This window comes from Heterocephalus glaber, unplaced genomic scaffold (genome assembly GCF_053883595.1).
Source record: "Heterocephalus glaber isolate CG9 unplaced genomic scaffold, H.glaber_assembly_v1.0 deba00001504, whole genome shotgun sequence".
Taxonomy (NCBI): domain Eukaryota; kingdom Metazoa; phylum Chordata; class Mammalia; order Rodentia; family Bathyergidae; genus Heterocephalus; species Heterocephalus glaber.
Window position 1 is genome coordinate 73851062 of NW_028258324.1, and position 25049 is coordinate 73876110.

The 25049-nt window shown below is 45.8% G+C and overlaps 1 protein-coding gene across 9 annotated transcripts; it reads right to left on the reverse strand.

Moving 5' to 3' along the window:
- Positions 1–9613: 9613 nt before the first annotated feature.
- Positions 9614–17999, reverse strand: Znf502 (zinc finger protein 502). 9 transcript variants are annotated; one of them, XM_021257491.2, is made up of 4 exons: positions 17601–17999; positions 14060–14140; positions 13848–13961; positions 9614–13342 (listed from the first exon to the last, which is right to left on the reverse strand). In XM_021257491.2, exons 3-4 carry the CDS (start codon positions 13900–13902, stop codon positions 11769–11771), a joined length of 1629 nt encoding a protein of 542 aa, XP_021113150.2. In that variant the 5' UTR covers positions 13903–13961; positions 14060–14140; positions 17601–17999; the 3' UTR covers positions 9614–11768. The 9 variants fall into 9 exon arrangements, with proteins under 9 accessions (XP_021113150.2, XP_021113130.2, XP_021113127.2 ...); XM_021257471.2 differs by adding an exon at positions 14677–14770 and having other exon boundaries at positions 13848–14140; XM_021257468.2 differs by adding an exon at positions 16407–16491 and having other exon boundaries at positions 13848–14770.
- Between the last annotated feature and the right edge of the window lie 7050 nt (positions 18000–25049).

Sequence of the window (25049 nt, forward strand, 5' to 3'; positions counted from 1 at the left end):
CAACATGTCCAGATTTAGGTATTTTTATAAACTTTGGAATATCTGGAAACCAATGAATGGCAGTTAGTTAATTATCACATACGAGCAATTTTACTCTTAAGACAACCCTGGAAGCATCTGTGTTTTTTTGGTGAAGCAAGATAGAGAAACTGAGGCTTAGAGAATAAGGTCACAATTCTTTAAGTGGCAGGCCCAAGAGTGGTTCTGAGGTCTTTTTTCTTATACTACCCGCCCCCTGGTTTTTTGAGACAGGCTCTCGCTATGTAGTTCAGGCTGTCGTTAAACTCACCAAGTAGCCTAGGCTGGCCTCAAACTCTCAGTGATCCTCCTGGCTCAGCCTCCTGAGTGCTGGGAATTACAGGTGTCCACCACCACACCCAGGTTTTTTTCCTTAATTTTTAGGACACAGTGTGTCATCAAAACCCAGAATATTGATGCTAGCTGCTGAGTCTTAAACTCCCAAGAACATAGAAGGAAAAGTCATATCCATACAAATCTTTCCACATTCTTTGTTTTCCAAGTGTTACTCTCCACATGAAGCCCTTGGTGTGGAACAAGTGCTAAACTGTGCCTGAAGGATTTCCCACACTGGACACATTCCTGAGGCATCTCTCCAGTGTGAATCCTGTAATGCTTGCTCAGGTATGCCTGCTTGCAGAAAGCCTTTTCACACATGATGCACTTACACTGCTTCTCCCCAGGATGAGTTCTTTCATGTTCAGCAAGGGAGTTCTAAGTGAAGGCTCTGCTCTCTGATTGAAGGTTTTCCCACACTCAGCACACATGGTAGGCTTGCCTCTAGAATGACTTCTCTCATGGTGAGCCAGGCATATGCTCTGACTGAAGGCCCTGCTGCATTCCAAGCATTTGTACGATTTCTCACCAGTGTGGACACGCTGGTGTTTAGTGAGGGATGAGCCCTGACAAAAGGCTTTCCCACACTCATTGCACTGACACATTTTCTCTCCTGTATGAATTCTCAGATGATTACTGAGATTTGACTGCTTGTGGAAACAGGCTCCACACTCATGCACACACAGGGCTTCTCTCCTGTGTGAATCCTCTGGTGGGTGAGGGAAGACTTTTCCACATTCACTGCACTCAGAAGGCTTATTCTGCACACTAACACTTGGATGTGCCATTTGTAGTGAAATCTGGCTGGAACTCACACTGCTTGTAACACCTCTACCCAGAGAGGCTTAGGTTTAGGTAAGGCCTCGAACATTCATCCTGAGGAGGCATTTCCTCAATGATGACTCATCAGAGAGACCTGCAAAGGTGTGCGCAAGTGTCCATGTGGATGTGTCACCCTCTCTGTCCTTCCTGCAGGGTTTTGCTTCCTCTTCCAAGTTCAGCATATATTTTCAACTTCTTCAAAAGCCAGTTTCTCTAAAGAAAAAGATGAAGTAATGACAGGTGTTAGGAATCCTACAGAATTCCCTCATATAATTGATTCTAAAACAATCAAGTAGTAAAAACAAAACCAGGTAATTTGGAATCATCTAGACTTGCATCCATAGTAATAAACAGGAAATGTAAAAGGAGTAAGTACCCTAGACTTGGGTAAATTCAAAGTGGATGAAATTTACTGCCCATTTACAGTCTCTACTCAAAAAACAGGTGAGGAGTAAAGATATTTTCTTAGATTGCCTATATGCAATAGCTTGCCAGATCAGTGCTAACTGAAGGGTTTCCCTTCCAAGACTTCAGGTGATCCAGACTGTAACTCTTACCCGGCGCATCTCACCAAGCCTTCTTCATCTGTTTACCTTGATGCAAATCTCTCTGGATCTTTCTTTCTGTCCAAAACATTCACCATCTATAGTTTCCACCTTGTGCCCAAGTGGGAAATCCATAGGTTTGAAAACTAGAATCTTCCTTATTGAAATAAAATACCACTGTTTTGTTTTAGAGAAATGAGACAGATGTGACCCCTAGGCAAGAAGCTTTCATTGCACATTGCCCTGGTTACAGCATCAAGATCCAGGCTCTGGTATTCACCTTTGTAGACCAGGAATGGTCCAGAATTTGAAATGTACTAATCAGTTTCCAGGTGGAATCATGTGCAAAACAAAGTTGGTTTATTAATTTACAATGAAAAATTTCATGCTCAGTATCCAGCTGGTTAACAGTCTCTTCACCATGGAAAAACCATATGGCAGCCAAAATCATCAGAATCAAGAAACCCCTTGGGAAGCATAGACTTGCACAAAGGAAGGAATTCTCAGATGACCATAATGGCATCAAATTCTGAAATCCCGATTCCCAGAACAGGGGCATACAGTGTCAGAAAATGGATATCCAGGTCCTGCAACCTCTTTCCTGAATTGTGCAAGAGACGCAGACATATCCCTCTTCTCTAGGCTCCTTTATACCTTAGCTTTGCTATTTATGTTACGTGTGAGCCAGGTGCAGGAGTTCATGCCTACAATCTCAGCACTCGGCGGAATCGAGTTGGAGCCCAGCCTGGGCAACTTACTGAGTTAGCAAAACCCTGTCTCAAAATAAAAGATAAAGAACAAAGGGTTGAAGATGTAGCTCAGTGTGAAGGCCCTGGGTTCAATCCCTAGTACTCGTTCATACCACACACACACACACACACAAAGATACACATGAATATACCCTCATTTAAATATATTTAGATATTATACAACTATACAAGGTAAAACAGTCACTTTTGTAGCTATTACTATTCAATGCTACCCACACAAACCCATTCCCTGTGAGAGACCAGAGCAGAAGTGAGGCCTAATTGGCCTCCTCTGTGAGCACAAAGGAGAAAGGCTGCACTCAGGGGTGAGGGCATAGTTCGGGGAAACTTGAGATAGCTGAGGCTGTTTACCAGAGATGTACTGATGGATACCGGATGACTCGTGTTACTTTGATTGCTTGTTGCCGGTGTTTGTGTGAATAAAAGTGAGGCAAGCCAAAGGCTACGGGCTCCTCTGCCTGCTAGAGATGAGAGCTCCCTGGCTGCCTACGTGTTAAGCTGACTCCATGTCTCTTTGTCACTCACCCTTGTTTGTCCCCGGGCCTGGGAGAACTAAGTACTGGGTCTAGGTCCTGAACAAGTCCAGCTGGATGGGTTGGCCATGAGTAGTGCCCTGATGTAGGGCTTGGGACCCGGGCTCACCTACAATTACCTTCCTCCAAAATTATCAAGTTTACTCAAATTATCAGTGTACTCAAGGAGTACATTTTCTGTCCCCTTTCCACTATTTTCCTACACACAAGTAGCATTTGATTCTCTTTACATCAACAAAATTCTCTTCTAGGTTTTTCTCTACAATTTGCTTTTTTTTCCTCCCTTAAGGTGTCCTAGAGGTCATTTTGCATTGGTACAGAGGGATTTGTTGGGGCTGAGGGTTGGCTGGTCCACACTGGTTATGTGCATAAATTGTTTGCACAAGAAACTGATCTCACTGCGCAGTGCCTGTACTACACTGCTTGCTAATACTGAATACCTTGCCTGCTCTTTTCTTTGTCTTCCAGTGTGGATATATTATATACAAAAATAAACTCCAAGTGGCTTAATCAGGTAAATTAAAAAGCTGAACCTCAACTACATTATCTCCTACACTGTTATTCTCACCAAATAAAAGTTTTATTTTTAATCTTAGCATACATCCTTATTCTGCCAGTTAGTCCAAGAGGGAACTCATTTGGAATCCTACCACCCACAGAAAATCCAGTGCATGTAAGAAATTAGTGCACCCTCTCATTGGTCCTATAATCACTTCACAGAATTCTGTCACAGTAGGTCACTCTTACTGATCTGAATATAAATGGTACCCATTTCTGGGTAGTCCCGTTTTTGGGCTGCTGGATCTAGGTAACTGTCACTGGTGGGTGTCATGGTAAGTGTGCTGCCACTCCTGAATGAACAACCCTGTGACATCCGTACTGGGCTCTCTAGTTAGGTTTTACTTAACCAGAGACCAGCTGTTAGGAACACAAACACTCTTGTTAAGAGTGGCCTGTGTCAACAGCAGGGAAATTCGCTGAGTTATCCTCCACAGAGGTGGAGGAATTTATGGAAAATAAGACTGCCTCTCCATGGCCAGGGGACTCTGCTGAAAGACAAGAACCTCTGCCAAGGGAATAGTTTTTTCATTTTTGATACTGGGGATGAAACTCAGGACCTTGAGCTTGCCAGCCAGTTGGAGCACCACTGAGCTAAATCCCCAGCCCTAAGGGAAAGGTTTTAAGCCTTCCTAATAGGAATAACTGTATTAAAAGACAGGGACCTAGTTTCCAGACCAACTCATCCCATTCCACTAGCACTTTTTATCTGACACTGAACAAACGTAACGCTACTTCTGGTCACAATTTAATATTCAACTTAAATGTGAACCTTCTTCCTTGTAGAAAAATTTTCTTCACATTTCCAAGGCACTTCATTCTCTACATCCTTTTTTTTTTGTTTTTTTAATTATGTTGGTACATTTAAGGTATACAGTACAAGTCTGACCTTTTTTTTTGTACCGAAGCTTGAACTCGGGACCTTGCACTTTCGAGGCAGGCGCTGGAACCACTGAGCTAAATCCCCGGCCCAAGGTATACAATATAATGACATTCATCATTGGAAATTTGCACCTTTACATAATCCATCTTGGTTCTTATTTTTTCCCCGTTCCCCTGCCCTCCCTTCAACCCCTCCACCCCTATCTACAGACTGTTTCCATTTTTTCTTTTTCTCATATTAATTCCATTCCCTTCTTTAAAGATCTTTACTCATCTCTCCCATACTACTTTGTTTTGGTTTGGTTTTTTATTGGAACCGGGGATCAAACTCAGGACCTTGCACTTTCGAGGCAGGCGCAGCGCCACTGAGCTAATCCCCAACCCCCATAGTACTTCTGGGTCAATGCTGATTCCATTTTGTCTTCCTTCACTAAGCTTGAAGGCAAGCATGGCAAGGGCTGTGGTGATAAGGCTTTCGGGGTCTGAACCTCTGTTCTGGCGTTATTGTTATTATTAGCCAAGCAATCTTGGAAAAATTTGTACGTCGCATTTTTCAACTGTTAAGCCTAGCGTTCTGGTGATGAATAATTGAGTTAATATGTGGGAAGCATTTAGAAGAATGCTGGCTGGTAAACATTCAACAAGCAGCATCTGCTGTTAAATTACCATCGAGAGTATGAACACACATATACACATACACACATTCTTGGGGGAGGGGGATTTGAACCTTTGAAATGAGCAACATCCCCCAGATCCTCCCCACTTTTAAAAAATTTTGAAACGGTATCACAAAGTCGCTTTTTCCCCGACTGCGCTCCAGCTCGTGGTCCTCCTGCCTCGGCCTCCCACAGCAATATTACAGGCGTGCGCCCCAAGCCCGGCTGTGTCTGTATCTTCGTGGAGCATCTATTTTGCTGCCGTCAGAAATGAACAGATACTTAATGAAAGGGGTAATCCTCACACACTGAACCCGCAAAGCCCTGTGAAGTGGCAAAGCAGGCAGGAGCAATCACTAACGAGGAAAAATAAAAGCCAAACAAAGCCCCCGAGAGTTCGGGGGCTGCTCCAGCCGGCGTGCTGAAGGTCGCACTGCGGCCCGGCTCCCGACCCAGCCAGGGATCTGGCCAACCCCTCCTGCCCCCCCGGGCTCAGCAACCGCGCCACGGATAGCGGGGAGGGACGGCGGCCGCGGGTCCTGGAGAAGGCTGGGCTGGAACCGGCCGCAGCGTCAAACCCGCAACGGCGAAACCGCAGCCGCTCACAAGCGGGGGCGGGCCCCAGATCCGGCGCACGCGCGAAACTCCCCAGTTGCCGTCTGGGATAGTCAAGCGCGACCAGCCTCCGTAACGTCATCAGTTCGCGCCGCAGCCCAGGGTCCCTAGCGTTCCTCTCTAGGCAGGCGGGCGGCTCGTCTCGGTACCCCCAGTTGAGCTCTACCCACTGTCCTCACTCCCACCTCAATACGCCTTGGGCTGCCGCTGGGAAGCTGAAGGGATGCGAGCACCGGGGTCCACCCCGAGGACCTCCTGTTGTGTCATTTCTGCCGGCTGCAGTTTTCTTCCTGTGGCACTGCTTTCACCAAGCTGTCACAACCCCTCTCGCACACATTTCCCCTGCCAGTGAGTGTGGGCCACCTCCCAGGAACCTCACGCACCTCACCCAGCGGTGACCTTTATTCAGCAAGCCGCCGAAAGCACAGAGCGCTGCTGTGGGCGTCAATCCAATTGTCAGCGGCTGATTGTGACAAATCACGTTACCTCTGTGTCCTTCGCCATGTACGACAATGGTGCCAGAGCTCATGGGCTTGAGGAGTGAGTGAGGTCAGCTCCCGTACACTATTAGGAGCGGTTGGCCCTGCTAGACGTCGGGACTGCCGCCCTTCCCACTCCCCGCGCCTGCGTCTACCGTGCAGCCTGGCCGCAGTGCCCTTCCCAGCCCTCACAGTGGCGCCCCACGAGCTTCTGCGAAGCTCCAGGAAACGTGCGCCGTGGGCTGCCGCGCCCCAGGCCTGAGCTGAGCTGGCGCCTGGCTCGCTCCCAGGGCGTCCTGCTGCCCTCAGGCTCAACGCAGGGGCCGTGCACACCCCCCACTCAGCCGCCCCCGGCACTCAGAGCTAACGCTTTCTGAATAAATCAAAAGCAGCAGAGAAGTTGCGCGCAGATTTCCAGAGTGGCTCTTTGCCCTGAACAGGAAGAGAACAAAGTCAGCAGGGGATGTGCCACCGACAGGCCACCGGGAGCCACCTTCCACTAGACGCTTTGTAGTGACATGCCACGTGGCAACGCTGAGCGCCGCCTAAATTTCACCGGCCCCCATTCTCAGCACTTCTTTGGCAGCAGAAATTTCTTCCCTGTAGTCCTAACATTCCTCAGGCCAGGGAGCCTACATCTAATCATTTTCTCTTCCTTTTAGTCTTCAAAGAATTTCTAAATCCCAGCTCTTCTGTGTGGACATTAAGCCTGGAATGAGGCATCCTTGGAAGAGCACTGAGAACAGTAATCTAGGATGAAAGCATTTCAGGCTGAGCTAGTTTCAGGCTCACAGGGACAAACACCAAAAGCACTCCACGTAACAGAAGCAGCCTTGGCCGTGATACGGCCGACGAGGGAAGCGAAGCTGGAGCTACCGAGGGTGGAAGTTACGATTCTGGGAAGTAAGAGGTCAAATGCAAAACCAGGCGCTCACCTCACACCCTGGAGTCAGATTCTGAGGGAAACCCGCATTTAGCTTATAAAGTGAGCTCCTCCCAGCCTCCGGATGAAGGAAAGGCAAGAGCCCTAAGTGGCAATTCCACAGTGGATACAGAGGGACAGAGAACAGAGGTTTAATGGAAAGACGTGAATGAAAAGCAGGGGGCTCAGTTTAAATTTACCAACCCTGAGGGGTCATGTGGCCTTGGGCAGGTCCTGTCTTCTCTCGTATTGCCCTGGGGATATGATGTGCCCGGGTCCCACAGTGTCCTTTTGAAATCATTAAATTTTACAGCATTGAGAATAAGCAAGACGGTTGGGAGTGGTGGCACACGAGGGTAGCTGAGAGTTCAAGACCAGCTTGGGCTACACATTGAGTTCAAGGTCTGACTGAACTACATATCCAACCTTGTCTAAAAGAGAAAAAAAGGCAAACAATCCAGTTCTTTATCAGAGGTCAAAAGCCCCAGAAGTGTTCACACTGTGGGCCTCTCAGCACGCTCTACTGCCAGGCCAGCATTGCTCTTCAGCTCCTGTCTCTCTGCTTCTGTCTCTATTTATTTTAGTGGTACAGTGGATTGAACCCAGGGCCATGTGAAAGGTACGCGAGCATTCTACCACTGAGCTATATCCACAGCCTATATTTTGAGTCACGGTTTCAGAAAAATGGCCTGGCTGGCCTTCAACTTTGAACTGTCCTACACCAGCCTCCTGAGCTGCTGGGATTACGGGAGTTTATCACCATGCCCAGCTATTTCATGGAAGTTACAGTTGACAAAAATGTGTTCCTTAAGGAACATTTTCCTTCCTCTTGGGATGAAGACTTGGGCTAATTTGTAATAAGCTCCTTTTCCTATAACTATTACTTTTTCTTACAGAATTCTCTGGTTAACACAACCAGAGTCTTGCAGAATGGTTTGGTGTTTGCTTCTGCCAAATACTTCAGATAGAATCACCATACCTTTTTACTGACAACTGGAGACCTAAGACCCAATTCACAGATTGGCGTGGAGCAACATGATTCAATATTTTAGTTTAGTTCCACAAATATTTATTGACAACCTTCTAAGTGCCAGGCACTGTGGATGTAAAGATGAATATCACACTCCTCCTGCCGTGATTCAGCTGATAGGTAAGTAAAAGAGAAAGAGGTCTAAATAAAACATTACATAACACAAAGTGATGAAAACATCATACACAAACTGGGCATGGTGGCAGATGCCTATGATCCCAGGACTCAGAGGATGAGGCAGGAGTATCACAAGGTAGAACGCACCCTGTCAACATAGCAAGGTTCTGTCTCCAAAAAAGGGGGGAAAGGTGAGATAGGGATGTAGCTCAGTGCAAAGGCCCTGAGTTCAATCCCCAATACCTCAACACACACACAAACACACACACAGAATAAAACAACTGAGGTTAGAGACAGCTTTAAGATGCAGATGTTACGAAGGGTGGTAGCACATGCCTGTAATTCCAGAACTCAGAGGGCTGAGGCAGGAAGATCACCTCAAGTTCAAAGACAGCCTGGGCTACATAGTGAGTTGAAAACCAGCCTGTACTACAAAGCAAGACCCTGTCTCAAAAAAAAAAAATGTAGATGTTGGCTGAGCACATTCAGAATGGACAATTGCAAGCTGTTGAGGCAAGCAGAAACAAGGACGAAAGACCATAGGAACCGCATGTGCAAAAATATCAGAGTCCAGTGCTAACATTAGAGAGCTGCAGGAACATGCACGTGAAACAGAACGCATGGGCAAGGACTGGCAGCTGAGGACGAGATGGTGGTATGGGCCAGATGAGGGGCTCTGATGTCCCTCTGGAGGGGCAGGACTTTATTCTAAAGTAAAATGAATACCCTTCCAGTTATGCTTATAAAGATCGTCCAGAAGAAATACGAAAGACAGCTTAGTGGGACAAGAAATTGAAAATGTTAGAAAAACCAGAAAGTGTAGGAAGTAAACCAGGGGGTTGGACCAAAGCAAAAGGAAAGAAGATGGCCTCGGGATCTGGGGGATAACTTCAACAGCACGTGATCGGATGGGTATGAAACTGAGTAAGGGGGAGGGCTGCAGGGCCAGCAGTTCCTAGGTGAAGGCCACACCAGAATGGCTGGGCACTCACAGCCAACAACAGAAGGAAAAGCAGGAGGAGCTAGGTGACAGTGAGATGGGGTGAGGCCAGAGAAGATGAGATCTTTACTTCCTGTCTGTGCACGAAGTAAAAATGTGCCAGACTTTTCCAGTGTGAGGATTAAATGTTTAGGGTCATGTTCATTCAATTTTAGGAAGGCATGGTCCTAAGTACTTATAGGTATCTTTCACCTTTAAGTTTTTCCTATTTCTCAAGGAAACTCTCCATTTTCTCCATGTGAGATTTCAAAGATAGTAGTAAGTATACGCTAAATACCTACACATCAGGATGTCCTTTATTTTAGAAGGCAAAGATAGATTTAAAATATATTAATTCACCAAATATTTATTGAACATTTACTTTGTGCCAGGAATTAATTCTGTAGTGTTATTTTCATTTAGAAAGTATAAACTCATTGACATTTTAATATATTTTCATGAATATAAAATACTCAGGTAGATTTCCTAGGGGCATTTCTGTCAATAAGGTAATAATTTCCTCAATTACAAATTCCTCTGTGGCAGGTTTTGAGAACACCATCCTCATGCTAGAGACGGGAAAGTAAATGCATTATTTCTTCCACATTCCCACAAGTGACCATCACTGGCCCAAACCAATGCTTAGAGGACAGATGTGCTAGAAAAATAAGTGCTGTGTTCCAAATAACCAGGTCTTCTAGAATCAACTTATTTTAGGGTTTTTTTGGTACTGGGGATCAAACTCAGGAGCTTGCACTTGCAAGGCAGGCACAGTGCCACTGAGCCAAATCCCCAGCCTATTTTAGTTGTTTGTAACAGTCATATTTTAAAACTATATATGCTTCAGAGCTTAGTAACTATTCCAAATACAGTGGTACCTCAGTTCATGAATGCTTTTGTTTGTAAACAATTTGGTTTGCAGAAAAAAGCACTTGGCAAAATTTTGTTTTTGTTCGCAAACTCTGCATTGGGTGACAAACACAACTGTGGCCATCTTTCCCACACGAATACAAATGTGGCCATCTTTTCCAAAATTGTAGGACAAATTAAGTTTGGAATCCGAGGCACCACTGTACTGGTCAAAGGCTCTCCTCCTTTCTGGAGCTCAACTTCTGGGTGCTAGATAAGAACCTGAAAGGAGGGCTGGGGATTTAGCTCAGTGGTTCTGCTGCCTGCCTTATAAGTGCAAGGTCCTGATCCCAGGTACCCCCCCCCAAAAAAAAACCCCCAAAAGCATGAAAGGGGCTGTGGACATTAAGAAAACAGTTGTTTTTCTCAAAATAAAATATGACCACAGTCAGTAGAGACCTGTGCTATCTTGATTTTTGGAAAGTTGACACAAGTCATTTTCTTTTTTCTTTTTTTTTTTGGTACCGGGGATCAAACTTGGGTCCTTGCGCTTGCACAGCAGGCAGCGAAAACACTGAGCTAAATCCCCAGCCCTACAGGTCATTTTCTTCAGAACACTTTCCCCCACAATTCCATGATGAATGTCAACACTCTATTAAGGACCAGCCCCACAGCCCCCAAACTCCAGGGAGCCTGACAGGCAGTCCTCCCTCTTCACTAATGCTTTCACCTTTTGGTAGGACAGTTAGTTTAGGTAGGTCCCTGTGAACCAGGGCCTGACCAAGCTTCAAGTCATGTGTGTACACCTGAGGCTACAGCAAGGTTTTGTTTTCTATGTGCCCTGCACAGTCACATGCAGGTTCTCAGCTCTGATGCCTCTTATCACCAGCCATGTACCAGAGACCATACCTCCCCTGGGTAAGTCAGTGTTCTTCTATGACACAGCTAGGATTTCCTCTGTACCCTCTATAGGCAGTTTGGCCTTCCCAGAAAATGGCAAACTCTTGACCTCCTACTTCCTTCTTAGCCCAACTGAACCATAAGATTGAAAGGAAAACCAGAAAGGTTTCCCTCACCCTGATACAAGCCTTTTTCACGTGGACATGGATAGAGCAAGCTAGGTCTTGCCACCATCCCCTTGTTGAATGAATGAATACAGTTTTCCACTTCTTTCTGTCTGCCCTTCACAGGATCACTCCCCCAGGTCAGACCCTCCCTACATGGGTATGTTCAAGAAGCTATAAGCATCTGGAAGCTACCTCTAGCTCAACCCTGTATCAGAACTGTTGCTACCCGAACACTGTTTGGAAAGGGACCATACCCCCTCCCCATCCGATGCATACAGGTAGCAAGGTCAGAGAGGTGGTTAGGAGTTTGGGAGAAGCACAAATGCTAACTTACAAATGACTTGAGTCATGGAGAGGCAGGACTGGTGGCACAAAGCTTATCTGAAAAGTTAGAATTTCCTTTCTACCCCATATTCCTGTGTCCACTTGGAGTCGGCTCTGTATTATCCTAGCCCCACCCCCATTTCTGGAGTATACCCCTCAGAGTAGAGCAGCCAAGCATCCTTCATGCTTCTCCTCCTGGCCCTCTCCTCCCAGCCAGGTTACTAGTCACTCTCTCAAGAGGAACTGTCACAACCTATGTGCCAGAATCATTCACCACTGTGAAGTTTCTGGTGTCTGAAAAGAACTGAACTGTGTCTGAAAAACTTTCCACATTCAATGCATTCATAAGGCTTCTCGCCAGTGTGAATTCTGTAGTGCTCACTCAGGTGTGCATACTTACGGAAGGTTTTCTCACACTCACTACATTTATACAGCTTCTCACCAGTGTGAGTCCGGTGATGTTCAGTAAGAGAAGAGCTATGTGCAAAGGCTTTCCCACATTCCTTACACTTGTAGGGCTTCTCTCCAGTATGAATCCTCATGTGCTGTGTGAGGCAGGTATTCTGGTTGAAGCCCTTGCCACATTCATTGCATCTGTAGGGTTTTTCTCCAGTGTGACTTCTCTGATGGCGAATGAGGCAAATGCTCTGAATGAATGCTTTGCCACATTCACTGCACTTGTACGGTCTCTCCCCGGTGTGGATTCTCTGATGCTTGGTGAGCGGGGTGCTCTGGGTAAAAGCTTTGCCACATTCCTTACATTTATAAGGTTTTTCACCAGTGTGGATTCGCTGGTGTTTAATGAGAGATGGGCTCTGACAGAAGGCCTTGCCACATTCCTTACACTTGTAGGGCTTCTCTCCAGTATGAATTCTCTGATGCTGAGACAGGTTTGCCTTTGTTTGGAAGGTTTTCCCACATTCATCACACTGATGAGGTTTTTCCCCAGTGTGAATTCTCTGATGCTGGGTAAGGTTTGAGTGCTTGCGAAAAGAAGAGCCACAGTCGTTGCACAAATAAGGCTTCTCACCAGTGTGAATCCTCTGGTGGTGAACAAGATGTGTGTTCTGGTGGAATGCCTTTTCACATCTGTCACATTTATATGGCTTCTCTCCACTGTGAATTCTCTGGTGTTCAGTGAGATGTGAATGACTGCGGAAAGAATTCCCACACTCGGTACACTTATAAGGCTTCTCCCCAGTGTGGATTCTCTGATGCTGAGTAAGAAATGATCGGCATCGAAATGTTTTCCCACACTGTTTGCACTCATATGGTTTCACTCCGGTGTGAATTCTTTGATGCTGAACAAGAAATGAACTGCAACTAAATGCTCTCCCACATTCTGCACATGTGTAGGGCCTCTCTCCACTGTGAGTCCTCTGGTGTTGGGTGAGGGACGAGCTCTGAGTGAAGCTCTTCCCACACTCATGACATTTCCAGGCTTTTTCCTGTGTGGAAAAAGTCACACATTTACTTTGGTTGGATATCTCATTGGCATGTACGTCACCTGCTTCCCACTGATGCAGGCTCCCTTCTGTAGACACCCTGAGATGTGTAACAAGGCTTGAGGTCAAAAGCAAGCTCTTCGTAATGTTATACTCTTGACTGATCATTTCAGAGTGTGCATTTTTGTGGATGAAGGTTATTCCTCCAAAGCTTCCTTTCTGAAAAAGGCATGGCCCAGGAACTTCTCTGAGAGTGTTCTCCTTCATGCCCTCACAGCTGTGCTTTCCTTCAAGTGTAAAATCCTGGTATTCATCTTCTTGGAGTCTCTTTGCTATGATCCGTGGTGAACCATTTTCAGATACATCATGCTCTAGAGCACGCTTGTTACTCCAATCTGAAAGAAACCATCAGAGTAAACCATGCAGACCAGAGTAGAAGACCTGACTATACCACCGTAACTTTCACAGGTCTCAGTAACAGCAAATGAGTAAGGACCAACAGAAGCAAGCACAGCAAGTACTTCAGACTTGCAAATGGGGAGAGATCTCCACTAGGGAAATAAATCACAATGATAAGGAAGCTCCACAGAAAGGGCAGCGATAGATACTCAAGAATGAGAGGATCACAGACAATGGCATTAAACAGAAAACAACAGACACCAAGGCTAAGATCAGGGCAGAAGAGGCAACAGTGATGCTTACTATACAAAGAGTGGAGAATGGGAGAATGGAAAAGGGCAAATTCTGGAAGGGAGAAAGGTACAGTGAGAACTGGGGGAGAAGCTGGTCCCAGAGTGCTCACCCACGCCTGTTCCTGACCTCCTTTTTATGAGTCTGGAATCTCATCTTCCAAAACTGAAAGCTGGCTGCTTCTCCCGAGATGGCCACCTGCGTACTCACCTCGGGAAGTCTCCCTTTCAGTCATTCTGGCTTCAGCTCCTTGCATTTTCAACATCCACAAATCTTCTCTTTGCTTCGATTGGAAAATACTTCAGATGTTCAAAATCACAAGCCCTGATCACAGGGGGAAAAGGTTGAGGGGAGATCACTTTCCCAGTAAATGGAAAAATGAGCAAAAGTTTAGGTAAATGATCTAGTATTTTACACAATACCTCTCATGATAGCAACATTTCTCTGTCAGCAAAAATCAGGGCTGATGTGCCACTCCTAAGTTCACAAACCCCACTTGTCAGCTGTGTAAGAAGAGGCAGGCTCACATAGACATACTTTCCAACAATCAAGCACTTGATAAATACATCCAACTATTTTAAATTTAGAATGAGGACAACTAAATGCATAGAAATATCCATGGCAATTAGTGCACCCTGTACAATATATAGTAAAAGCCATTCAGTCAGTTATTATAATGAAAGCTGCATGAGAGAATAGCCTCCCTGGAAGGCTGGTGCATTTACTTCTAGGCGGGATTGCACCTAGGGACCTCTCTATCTGATACAAACTACAGCTATACTCATTGTCCTTTCTTCTTGATGTTGTATCAGTTACACTGTTTTGCTCAATATGAGGACATATGCTGTGGCTGAAAACAAATACACTTTGATTTACAAAAAGTTGCAAAAATAGTACAGAGAATTTCTGCATACTCTGCAGTTTCAAATGCCAAAATCACAACTGTTCATTCCAAAATACCTCTCTGTACAATGCAGAGTTGAGAAGCACAACTAGCAGCTTTAGTACAAGGAAAAGGGAAGACAGAGAGGTGGTTTACCTGGGTCCAGACCTCAAAGGCTGGAAACAGGAAGGACCTGCTGAATACATCCAAAGGGTCCGTAGTGCCTCTCATCCCGGCCTGTGCCTGTCGACTAAGTTTTGGACATTTATGAAGATGCTGTCCCATCCTCCCAGTCACGTCCACAGGAGCAGCACAAAGGGGACCTATCAGCTGCCACAGAGTCCCACAGAGACGCAAGCAGCAGGTGGGGTTTGAGTGTGACTGCTGCCAGAAACTGGGGGTAAAGCCAGACAGTGCTCCTGACAGCCCACAACTTACATCCCAACTGGCCAGACTTTCAAATATGGAGATTATAAAAGTGGAAGTATGTGGTACCATGTAATGTGGAGCAGAGGGAACCTAATCTTGTCTAGGAAATCAAGCTTCTCTGAAGATCAGATAAAGTAGAACTAGACAGTTGAAAAAAAGGAAATTATACCAAGTGTGATCAGAAAATGCAAAAAGAATCAAGCTCAGCACTTTAAAATGATGGGGCCTTAGCAAGGCCAAAGTGTGAGACGCAAAGCCCAAGGGCATATGAAGGTCAAGCCCACAGAACCTGCAAATCATGTGAAGGACTTTACCTTAAAGTGAGCAAAAAGTCATACAAGGATTTGAGGAGATCTCATGAAACTCTGACATGATCTGATCTGCCGTTTTAGCAAAACCCTTCCCTCTGCCCATAGCACAGTGTGAGGGTAAAGGGAAGGGGACCCCCAGGAGGTGGTCACAGCAGTCCAGGAAGGGGAGAGGCAACTCCAGATAGAATCACCAGGCCCGGATGAGTCCTAAGAGGAGCAATGCAGAGGACATAACAGAGAGGGACAAATCAAAGATAACTGTCCAGTTGTTGGCTTGTCTGATGATAGTGACCTATAGTTAAAGAGGAACATTGGTCTGGGGAGGAAGAAGATACACTGAGTTTTGCAATGTGTGTACAAAAAGACATTTGTATTTGGAACAGACCTAAGACGTGGGCTAAAAATATATTTACAGGGTTTTATGGTGGTGTTTTTCTTTATTTTTTCAGTGTTAGGCATGGGCTTGGACACACTAAGCAAACTCTCTAACACTGAATTACACCCCCAGACCCCTAGAACTTCTGACATGAAAAAATTACTGAAATCATGGGAGTACATCATTAAAAAGCCCTGTGGGCTTGGGATTTAGCTCAGTGGCACTGGGCCTGCCTCGCAAGTGCAAGATCCTGAGTTCCATCCCCAATACTGAAAAAAAAAAAAGAAGAAGGAACAAACATTGCAGTGATACAGTGAATTATGAATGATTTCCCCCAGCTTCCTCTATTATCTATATTTTGCTTAACATTTTAAAAAACTAACTTAAATTTAGTATGTATCAAATTGGTTACCACGATCATCTCAGGTATAAAATTATGATAATTTCTGCTTTCAAGAATGTCTTTTAGGGCTGGGGATTTAGCTCAGTGACACTGTGCCTGCCTTGCAAGCGAATAGTCCTGAGTTCAATCCCTGGTACCAAATAAAACAAAAAAATGATCATTTTGGTTCAGAGATTTAGCTCAGTGGTTCCGCTGCCTGCCTTGCCAAGTCCAAGGTCCCAAGTTTGATCCCCAGTACCAAAAAAAAAAAAAATTCAGGGGTGGGGATTTAGATCAGTGGTTCTGCCACCTGTCTCGCAAGTGCAAGGTCCCGAGTTCGATCCCTGGTACCAAAAAAGAAAAAAAAAAAAAAAGAAGAAACCTGTACAGGAAAGACGTAGGTGATGGCACTCTTCTCTAATCATGAACCATCGATTAACAGTTCCTCTAAGAGAAGGAGAAGCGCACATTTTCTGTAAAGAAAGTAAACATTTTAGATTTCATGGGCTAAAAGATCTTTCTCTTTGTTGCAACTGCTCAACTTTCTTTTTGTAATTTGAAAACAGAAATAGACAATGTGTAAATGAATAAGCTTGGCTGTGGTACACTAAGATAGTTTTTCTTTAAAAAGTAGTGAAGGGGCTGGAGATTTAACTCAGTGGTTTTGCCACCTGCTGCACAAGCGCAAGGACCTGAGTTCAATCCCCGGTACAAAAAAAAAAAAAAAGGTAGTGGACCAAATTTCATCAAAGGGTCATAGTTGGCTAAGGCCAGGTTTATATGCTTCCCAAGGAATGCACAAGCCCCTCTACCAATGCCTAATATGGAATAACCTGACTGAGTGATTTCAAGATCTCACCAATCTGAGGAGACAGGTATTTTGGTGACGGGCAAAAAAGAAAGAAGATTTTAATAGCCTCATCCTGGTAACCTAATAGTGAACTGGCTTCCTTCTCATACCTTGTAAATTGTCTCCCACTGCCACCTTCTTATCCCTCAATAGACAAGTTAGGTGGGGGTTTTCACGTCATTGAAACTATTCATTAAGACCACACTGAAATGTACTAATCTCTGAAGCCATTCTTGGATTATAATACACTCAGGTTGTAGTAGCACATTGTATCTATTTTTTTCTGCAGCCTTGGGTAAGTTAATAGCAATGTACCCTTGGACAAGTTATTTATTCTGTGTAACTCCTTTCCTTGCTTAAAAATTAGACATGCTACTGTGAAATTATGTAAATTAGCACAACCGCTTCAAACAAACCGCTTCAAAGTGCTCAAGAGATGTAGTTTAAAAATTATCACCAAAACCTGCTGATCTACACATCTTCCAGCACTTCCACCTCACATACACATCTTCCCTTTTGCAGACCACAAACCACTGGTGCTATACATAGCCTTGCCCTGAACTATGTTAAATGTTTGGTGTACGATGGATACTAGCATTTCCTTGGAAGACATTAATGTCCGTATTTATAAGCGATCACGTATGTGCTGTCAATGAAGCCTTATGAAGAAAACAAGGCATGGACTACTAGACAGTCCAACTTCAGGGAGCAAGAAACAAGCTCTGTACCCACCTGAATTATAACCTAGGCCTCGAGACTTCCCACTCGGGGCGTTTCACATGATGAAAACGGTTCCTCGATAAGTTTCTGAGCTTCCGGACAGCAGGGTTCAGGGGTTCGCAACGGGTCTAAGATTTCCAAGCCCCAGGCGTTCGTTCCCGGACACGGTAGTAGCTTAGGATAACCCGTTCCTCTACTCAATGATCATTTATTCATTCACCCATTCCCTCTGCCATCTTCCTAGGAGCCTCCTCTGTGCCAGACACCACGCTGGGCTCCCGGTGTGCAGCGCTGAGGTTGCCTGCTTGGCTCGGCCGGGTGGCGGGCAGCGCCCAGATTAGAGCGGTAGGGACAATCAGAAATGCGGGACGAAGCCGGAGGCTACTTCCCACATCAGCTTCCAACCAGCTACCCAGCCAGGCTCCTTTGGCCTCCCGCGCCCCGCCTGCTCACCGTGAGGTCCTGGGCCCCCCTGATGGGGCTCCTGAGGTCCAAGAGCTGTACGGAAGTCCAAAACTCAGTTGTAGTTCTGGGACCGGAAGTCCGGTAGCGCGGCCGGTCGTGCGTCACAGACTCTGATGCATCCCTCAGCTCCCTCTCTAGGAAGCGGGAGGAGCATCTCTATGGTACCCTGGATGAAAGCGCGAATTCTTTCAAGTGAATACCCAAATCCAGCCCTTTTTTCTCCACGCTGACTACCTTCACGGTTTCATATAAAAGACTACATTTGAAGCCGAGCGCAGTGACGTATGCCTGCAATCCCTGCTACTCAGGAAGCTGAGGCCGGATTACAAGTTTCAGCCCTGCTCGGGTCACTTAGGGAGACCCTGTCTGAAAATAGAGTGCCCGTGGGTTGGATTTCTAGGATTTGGGGTTTGGAGTCGGGTGCGGGTTCCACTAGCCTCGGACACAGCCCTCAGGAAAACTAGAAGGGAGGTGTTAGGGGGAGAAAGGATGAGGGGCGGAGCCAGGAACTACTTTAAACAATATACTCTACCTGCTTAAATAGCCCCCACACGGCTGCGGGTGTGGCTCAGTGGTGGAGCGCTGGCCTAGCCTGCCCCACCCCCGACTGCAGGTAAGATCTGCGAGTGATCCCATCATATAGAATAAAGGACCAACTCTGAACCTGGACCCACATAGAGTGACCTCAACAGCAACATCGGCTACTCAGCTAGCCTACATATTTCCATAACATGACAGAACCCTCATTGGTGCCCAGAAATTCCTAACCTGTTCCCAACCCTGGATCCTTTATCCAGGATTTGTCCTTCTGTATAGGGTCCTTCTTTTATATCGAGATAGGGTCCTTATTGGTGCAACAAGGACTGCAGACCTGGAAATGAAGTGAAGTTAATGCCTTTCTTTTTGGTACCGGGATTCAAATTCAGGACCTGGCACTTGCCAGGCAGGCTCTGTGCCGCTGAGCTACATCGCTGCCCTGAAGTTAACTTTTTTTTTTTTTTTTTTTTTTTGGTACGAGGGATGGAACTTGGGTCCTTGCGCTTGCGAGGCAGGCGCCGGAACCACTGAGCTAAATCCCCGGCCCCTGAAGTTAACATTTTATGTGGAATAGAAAGAAGGGTTTGGTGTTGCACATAAGGGCAGAGAACATAGGGAAAGGACAAAGACACCACAGCCTAGATGGAGACAGTGGCCAAGGAATTGATCGGTGTCACTATGGATAGATGGGTGTGGGTCACAAGTTGGGTAATGGAGAGGCGAATACAGGGGAGTGCAAGAGAGGCCAGTCAGGGCTGGCTGAGTGGCCACTGCCAGGACTGCTGTGAGTTCGAGGTCAGCCTGGGCTACATAGTGAGTTCAAAGCCAGCCTGAACTACACAGTGAGACCCTGTCTCAACAAAACAAAACAAAACAAACACCAAATGCACTCCTTCATCAATCTGTCCTGTGGATCAAGTTGCACACATACTGAGGACAGTGCACAGGATGTTAAGCACAGCACTGTCAATACCAGCGAGAGAGGGCTGGGGATTTAGCTCAGCAGTGCCGGTGCCTGCCTCGGAAGTGCAAGGTCCCAAGTTCAATCCCCAGTAGAAAAAATAAAAAATAACAGCAAGAGACAAGAGAACCCACGTCCAGCAACAGAGCCTCCCCACAGGAGTTACGGCACATCCACACAATGGTGCCCTGGAACAGGGAGAAAAGGGGGTGGACCTCACCGGGCCACAGAGCTATCTCCAAGTCACCGAATGAAAAATGCAAGATGCAGGCAGGCCGCATCCTAGGCTCTCATTTGTTCATTTTTAAAGCAGAGATGCTCGCACCTGTGAATGCACAGAGCATCTCCGGAAGCAGCTGAGCGATACTGGGAGACTCCGGGCCAGGAGACTGGTTGGATGGATGGGACCCTCTGACTTCTCCCTATGCTTTCATACAACAGATCTTTATCCCACAGGCAAGCACTGCAGTTTGAAAAAGAACTATTAGGTCAGGACAGGGGTGCTGAGACAGGAGCTGCAAGGAAGGGGCACAGGTTTTGGTTTCAGAGTTGGCTGTGAAATGAGGGTGGGAAGAGAAGTTTTCGGGGAGGGTCATCGCTGTGAGGTGCCAGGCACACAGGAATCCTCAACAGACTGGTGGTGATGACAGCCTGGCCTGAGGCACCCGGCTTCCTTGGCGTCCTCGGAGGGAGAGCACCAGCAAGGTCACAGGCACTGGGGCGAGTGTCGCCTGGGGCAGCCAGGTAGCCTGCCAGGCCTCGGCTCACCTCCTCCGCCCAGCCCTTCTCAGCCCAAGGCCGCCGCTGGCTCCACTTCTGTCCCATCACGGGTGTCCACCAGGGCCCTGACTGGGGATTCGCTGCTCGCTCATCTGTGGCCCTTGAGGCCTGCTCGTTCTATGTCTGGAGCACACAATTTGTCCCTCCCTTCTCACCCCTGCCAATGGCTGGCTCAGAATCCCACGGTCTCTCTTGGACTGTGAAAACCCTCGGGCACAGTCTCCCGGAATCCTGTCTCCACCAGGCCAGCGTCCACACTCCAGCAAGAACGATATCACTACCCTATACTGGACTGAACTCCTTCACCTGACAGTGGGGCCTGAAGAACTGGGGACTTCATTCCTCTACACCCTTATTCCGTCCTCAAACCCAACCCACACGCCACAAAAGTTTCACCACATGAACAAGCATTATCCTTTCTCTCCTATGGACTTTTCTTTTCCTGGTCGTAAAGTCATTCAAGCTCATGTAGAACATGTAGACAACGCAGGAAAATCTAACACTGTGAACACTCAATCTATTTATTGTCTCTCTACGCATGTTCATTTTAAGAAACAGAGCTCTGTATAGTTTTATTTTGTACCTTGGGTTATTCACTTAGTATTATTTTGAGCATCTTTTCGTTACCATTGTTCTTTAAATTATGACCTTGCTGTTTGCATAATATTCCATCATATGCCAGGTGTAGTGGCACACACCTGTAACCCCAGCACTCAGGGTGCTGAGGCAGGAGAATCACCACACGTTCAAGGCCGGGCTAGGGTATATAATGAGTTCAAGGGCACCCTGAGCTACACAGCAACACTGCCTCAAAAGACAAAAAAATTTCTATTATATAATTTAATAATTCTTCTACTGTTGGGCCGGGGATTTAGCTTAGTGGTGCCACTGCCTGCCTTGAAAGCACAAGGTCCTGAGTTCGATCCTCAGTACCAAAAAAAAAAATTCTGTCAGTCACAAGCTGGTTCTGTACAAATTGTCCAAATATTTATTTTTAGCATAGTTTTTTATTGCATCAAAGGAAATCAACACTTCTTTAAAAACGTTTAACTTCCCCCAAAATGTTAACAATGGATTAAAAATGGCTAAAATTTAGCTGGTGTGGTGGTTAAGGTTTGAAGTCACAGTGCTGGGGAGGCTCACACGAGAGCGTAGTGGAGTTGAGCCCATCCAGAGCTATCTAGCAACTCAGAGACCCTGTCTCAAGATAAAAATGAAGGGCTGGGGATTTAGCTCAGTGGTGCCCCACCTGCCTTGAAAGCACAAGGTCCTGAGCTTGAGCTCCAGCACCAAAAAAAAAAAAAAAAAAAAGATACAAATGAAAATGTGCTGGGAGTGCAGCTCAGTGTGAAGGCCCTGGGTTAAACCTCAGTACACCCTCCCAGGATGGGTGAGGAGGGAGAGAAAGAGAGATAACAATGATGTAATAAACAGAATACCCAGAAGATGGAAAATGGGGAAAGTGATAACTGAGAAAGTTTGTGGAGAGAGAACAGCTTGGACTAGGTGTTGAACTGACCCACTCTGCCAACCCCCAGAATGGGGGACTTGGAAACCCTAAATCCTTTCTCTTTGTTGCAACTGCTCAACTTTCTTTTTGTAATTTGAAAACAGAAATAGACAATGTGTAAATGAATAAGCTTGGCTGTGGTACACTAAGATAGTTTTTCTTTAAAAAGTAGTGAAGGGGCTGGAGATTTAACTCAGTGGTTTTGCCACCTGCTGCACAAGCGCAAGGACCTGAGTTCAATCCCCAGTACCAAAAAAAAAAACGGTAGTGGACCAAATTTCATCAAAGGGCCATAGTTGGCTAAGGCCAGGTTTATATGCTGCCCAAGGGAATGCACAAGCCCCTCTACCAATGCCTAATATGGAATAACCTGACTGAGTGATTTCAAGATCTCACCAATCTGAGGAGACAGGTATTTTGGTGACGGGCAAAAAAGAAAGAAGATTTTAATAGCCTCATCTTGGTAACCTAATAGTGAACTGGCCTCCTTCTCATACCTTGTAAATTGTCTCCCACTGCCACCTTCTTATCCCTCAATAGACAAGTTAGGTGGGGGTTTTCACGTCATTGAAACTATTCATTAAGACCACACTGAAATGTATTCATCTCTGAAGCCCTCCCTGCATCGTGGAGATTGTGTGGGGTCTGTCCCACAATTCTGTGGTCATGTTTAACAAAAGCACAACAGTGGGCTTAAGTGACAGCCAACCTTAGTGTGAATGGACCTTAAAGTGGCAGAGAGGCCCGCAGCCAGGCAGGCAAGCGAGTGATCCCCCACCTTTGTTTGTCTTGTGTTACTGTTCAAAGGTTGTAATAATTGTCTTTGATCATGGGAAACACAAACACTAAACCAACTGTATTAGATTGCATGATTCAAAATTTTGATAAAGGATTTGTGGGAGATTATGGGTTGAAGTTATGACCAAAAACTAAAGAAATTCTATGAATTGTCATGGCCGCAATTGTTATCTGAATGGCCACCAGAAGGAAGCATAGACAAAGTTAGGCAGGTGTGGAATAAAGCAACCAGGCAAGCCGAGTGGATGAACGTCTGTATATAGACACTTGGCTAGACCTATGCAGGAGACCACCACCCTGGCTCCAGATCTATGTTTTAGGGAACATGTCAACTTGTTTTGTGTTAAAAACAGAAGGAGAGAAATTGGATCAGGAAGATATATTAGACTCTCCACCTCCCTATAGAGGGAGGTCAGCTGAAGCTAGCACCTCACCACCACCAAAGGCAGGGAATGGCCCTTCTCAGTTTCCTGGGGCAGTGCCGTCCACCCTAATAGCTCATAGAACCAGATCAGCTGACCCAGCAGCAACCTTCCGAATGCCATTGAGAGGATGCCCATCAGAAGGAGGCATTATTTACTTCCATCAACCCTTCAGCTCTTCTGATTTGACGAATTGGAAAAGAAGTACTCTTTCTTTTACTGAAGACCCATCCAAAATGTTGTAATTATTTGATTCTATCTTTGCTCCCCATTTTCCTAATTGGGAGGACTGTAAAGGACTCTGCAGTGCATTGTTAACTACTGAAGAAATGCAAAGAATCCTAGGGGAGATTAAAAAGATTAATGCCCCTAGAATGCTGGGAGACACCCAAAATCCAGACACTTGGCATAAACAGCAGTTTCCAGTAAATATGCAGCCCGATTGGAATCCCAATACCCATGCAGGCCAGGAGAGCTTAAGAAATTATCAGACGGTTCTTCTGGCAGGGATATGAGCTGCGAGTAAAAGACATACAAATATGATTAAAGTGTCAGAGACACAACAGGAGCACAATGAGAGCTCTGAACAATTTTATGAGCAGCTCTGCAAGGTCTACAAAATGTACACAGCATCTGACCCCACTGTTCCTGATAACCAACAGTTAATCAACACGACTTTTGTAACTCAGTCAGCTTCAGACATTAGAAGAAAGATTCAGAAGCAAGAAACTTGGGAAGGCATGAATATAAATCAGCTGTTGCAATTAGCAAGGCAAGTGTATGTAAACAGAGAGTCAGTGAGAGAGAATGAGCAAGGAAGGAAAATGAGTGAGATAAAAGGAGAGCCAGATATATAGCAGTGGCTATGGGAGCCAAGGAAGAGAGAAAGAAGGATGGGGAACAAAACAAGAGGGAAAGCAATAGAAAGGTTTTAGATGTGAAGACTTACACTTTGACCAATGTGCATATTGTAAAGAGAAAGGACACTATAAGAATAAGTACCCAAAGCTCAAAGAAAAGAAAAAGCAGAACTTGAAGGGAAGAAAGGATACTGGCACATTGTTGCCTGTGATGGAAGACAGTGAGTGACACAGACTGGGTTCAATGCAGCTAGGCTCCCACGAGCCCATGGTCAATATAAAGATTGGGGGCCAAAATATGTCCGTTGTGGTGGACAGTGGCACAGAGCATTCAGTAGTAACAGCTCCAGTTGCCCCTCTAGGTGAAAAGTGCATCCAAGTGATTGGTGCCACTGGAATTTCAGAAAAGCACCAGTTTTGCTATGAAAGGACATGTGAAATTGGAGGACATAAAGTAAAACATGAATTCTTGTATATGCCAGAATGTCCTATTCCCTAATTAGGAAGAGATTTATTGTCTAAACTGGGAGTCACTCAATGGGGAAATGCGTCTCTGCATTTAGACCCAGGAAAGGATCTCATTATGATAGTAACTGCTAAAAGAGAAGATGAATGGCAATGTTACAATGTGGATGATGTTTATCAGGCTCCATGAGAATTAAAAGCTATGTTTCCTGGAGTGTGGGCAGAAGACTCACCCTCAGGCCTAAAAATCATCCACCCATAGGGCCAGGGATTTAGCTCAGTGGTTTCGCCACCTGCAGCGAAAGCACAAGGACCCGAGTTCAATCCCTGGTACCAAAAAAAAAAAAAAAAAACAACATCCACCCATAGTTATAGGATTAAAAGATAATTCTGACCCCATTGCTGTAAAGCAATATCCGATGTCCACGCAAGCCTGAATTGGAATCAAGCCCCATATCATGAGGTTAAAAGAATTTGGACTTTTAAGAGAATGTAAATCACCTTGGAACACCCCCTTGCTACCAGTTCAAAAACCAGATGGGGACTATGGGCCAGTGCAGGATCTGCGGGCTGTAAATGACAGAACAGCAACATTGCATCCAGTAGTCCCTAACCCTTACACTTTGTTGATAACCCCAGAGGCAGCATGGTTTACTTGTTTGG

What these genes read in the sequence shown, in the direction of transcription:
- Znf502 (XM_013072757.3), bottom strand. Translation starts at nt 13,902, where the DNA reads ATGTTGAAAATGCAAGGAGCTGAAGCCAGAATGACTGAAAGGGAGACT. An exon ending in TGAAAGGGAGACTTCCCGAG is followed by an intron (nt 13,343 to 13,847) that starts GTGAGTACGCAG and finishes GGTTTCTTTCAG; the next exon opens with ATTGGAGTAACAAGCGTGCT.